Genomic DNA, 3099 nt, shown 5'->3' on the forward strand with positions numbered 1-3099 from the left:
GAAAGTGGTTGATTTTCTGTTTCTAGAGTTGCTGTTCTTCTTCTCTTCGATCTCCCATTGGATTTGTAGGTGTTCGCAATCTTTAGATAAGCTATCTAGCTGATCTCCCGCTACCTGAAGTAGTCTCAGCCTGCTACTTCTCCGCCATCTTGACTCGCCTCCCTAATTTTTATATTCTGAAGTTCTAAGAACATTGGCCAACATTGGCTTCTAAGCTTGGGAAGTGGGGAAGTGATGGCATCTGGTGTTCCAGCTTTCTTAGTTCAAAGTTATGTGGACTCTGAAAAAAGGTTATCTGACTATGGACTGTCTTTCAGCATAAATAATACAGCTATGAGATAAATGCTCAGGAAGTCTGGGAGAGCCAACACTGTGCATCTGTCACCATAGCCAACCTCATATAGGGTGTTCTTTTTGGCCTAAAGGAACCAGGTCAAGATGGTGATTGCCAAGAGAGAAAGTAAGCACAGATACTCCCCAGGATCCTTGGAGAGGAAACTCCAAAACTTCAATAATTGTTAGCTTGTCTTCTAATGTCTCTTCTACCTAAACTTCAGGGACTTCTTCACAGTCTCAAAGGATGCTCCCTTGACAGAGGGTGGAGTCTATGAATGTCTACAGTACCCCCAGCATGTGGAAGGTCCAGAGGAAGCAGGGAAGAAAACCTTCAGATTCATGAAGGTTGAAATCTTGTCTAGGAGCAGGTGCCTTCCCTCTGTGTTTTTTTCTGGGAAGCGTATCTATGGCTAAACCAGAAATCTGGAAAAGAATTACAACACAAACAAGCACATACTATCAGCAACAACAATTTTAGATACAGGGATTGGGCACAAGAATGGAATCGATAGTAGCATTAAAAGAAATCTTTTCTCTGTCTGCCTATCTTTTATCCCTTCATGCTTATTGTTTTACTCCAACTTATTTTCACTAAAAATAAGGGGCATAGAGTAACTGCTGGGTGAATTCATATTTCAATGTCTTTTCAGTTAATTTTCAGTCTCCAGAAAAACTGACACAAAGAGAAACATCGGAGTTCACAGAAATCTTCATTCCATCAGTTGGCAATTAAATGGGAAGCAAACTTCTAATCTTCCTGCCATGAACTGATGACTGAAAATCCTCAATCAGAAGATAATTTCTCTAAGATTTTGCTCTTCCCCTTTCAGAAAATTCTCTCTTTCTCTTATTCTCTCTCCCTATCTCTCTTCCTTTTTCTCTTTCCCATTTCTGTTTTCCCTGTATTAGTCTCCCTTTAAAGCAAAAGACTGAAAGGAGATTAAAATATACATTAATTTCTGAATTCTGAACATTAATGGAAAGAAGTCATGACCCAGGTAATTGTAGTATTTTAGCTGTTTTAATTGCTGATAGGAAGAATAAATTTTTAAAAATCTTGGATAGACAATATCAAATATTGGAAGTGTCTGTTATAATGATAGTTTATCTTTAGGTGAACCCAAGGCTATGGGAAGAAATAATCTAACAAGACCCTCTGAATTCATCCTCCTGGGAATTTCCTCTCGACCTGAAGATCAGAAGCCACTCTTTGCTGTGTTTCTCCCTTTCTACCTCATCACAGTGGTAGGAAACCTGCTCATCATCCTAGCCATCCACTCAGACACTCGCCTTCAGACACCCATGTACTTCTTCCTGAGTATCCTGTCCTCTGTTGACATTTGCTGTGTGACAGTCATTATCCCCAAGATGCTGGTGAATTTCTTATTAGAGACAAAGGCCATCTCTTATGGTGAGTGTCTGACCCAGATGTACTTCTTCATAGCTTTTGGAAACACAGATAGTTACCTCTTAGCAGCCATGGCCATTGACTGCTATGTAGCCATATGTAATCCCTTTCACTATTTCACCATCATGAACCATAGACGCTGTGTCCTCCTTCTGATCATTTCCTTCTGCATTCCACACCTCCACTCCCTCCTGCACATTCTCCTGACCAATCAACTCATCTTCTGTGCCTCCAATGTCATCCACCATTTTTTCTGTGATGACCAGCCAGTCCTAAAATTGTCCTGTTCCTCCCATTTTGTCAAAGAAATCACATAATGACAGAAGGATTGGCTGTCATAATGACACCCTTTTCATGCATCATCATCTCTTATTTGAGAATCCTTATCACTGTTCTAAAGATTCCTTCAGCTTCCGGGAAGCACAAAGCATTTTCCACCTGTGGCTCTCATCTCACAGTGGTGACCCTGTTTTACAGAAGCATCAGCTATGTCTATTTCAAGCCCCTGTCCAACTATACTGTCAAGGATCGAATAGCAACAATCATCTACACCATACTGACTCCCATGCTAAACCCATTTATCTATAGTCTAAGGAACAAAGACATGAAGCAGGGCTTATCAAAGCTGATGCACCAGGTGAAATGCCAATAAGAGGATCTGAGATCTTAAGAGAATCCCATTAATTTCTTGCCCCTGACTGCAGGTTCTTAATGTCTGTCATCCTATTCTGAAGGATGGTAACTTCAATGATGTGTTGCATCTCTGATAGAAAAACTTTTGTTGTCTGTGATGAAACTAATGTGTTGAAACTACTCCTAAATATGATGCCGACTTCCCAGTGGTCTCTAATATTATCTGCCTGGGGCAAGGTCTACTTGAATCTTGTTCTCTGTGCTCCAGTCTAAATTTCAGTCAGCCATATCTCCTTTCCAGAAAATCACATGCATTTCACTTAATCTCAATCCCACGGAATTCCCTCGTCCTTGAGTTTAATCACTAGAAACTCCTTATTCATAGGTATCCTTATTCATAAGGCTGAGTGTTCTTATGTAGTCATTTAAAGCTGTTTGAATGACTTTAAGTGTGTGTGTGTGTGTGTGTGTGTGTGTGTNGTGTGTGTGTGTGTGTGTGTGTGTGTGTGTAACTTATAACATTAGCCCAAGTGCTTTTCGACAGCAAGAGCTCTCTTTTCCCCCTTATAATGGAAATGACTCCTTCCTATGCATCGCTTCAAAGATTAAGGTCCTAATTGCTACAGTTATCATATAGTAAATAAATGAAATCAGCCCAGTAGATGACTTTTGGTGAATCAGTCCCAGGCCAGTTGCTCAAGAGCACAGCATCTCAGAATTCT

The 3099-nt window shown here is 40.5% G+C and overlaps 1 protein-coding gene across 1 annotated transcript; it reads left to right on the forward strand.

Moving 5' to 3' along the window:
* The first annotated feature begins 1312 nt into the window (after positions 1 to 1312).
* On the forward strand, positions 1313 to 2396 carry LOC111140425 (olfactory receptor 1L1-like). The gene is given in 2 exon segments (XM_022492680.1): positions 1313 to 2056; positions 2059 to 2396. Coding segments are annotated over 2 exon segments (930 nt in total). The 5' UTR covers positions 1313 to 1464.
* Positions 2397 to 3099: the final 703 nt, after the last annotated feature.

This window comes from Enhydra lutris, unplaced genomic scaffold (genome assembly GCF_002288905.1).
Source record: "Enhydra lutris kenyoni isolate GAN:26980312 unplaced genomic scaffold, ASM228890v2 scaffoldscaffold1043, whole genome shotgun sequence".
Taxonomy (NCBI): domain Eukaryota; kingdom Metazoa; phylum Chordata; class Mammalia; order Carnivora; family Mustelidae; genus Enhydra; species Enhydra lutris.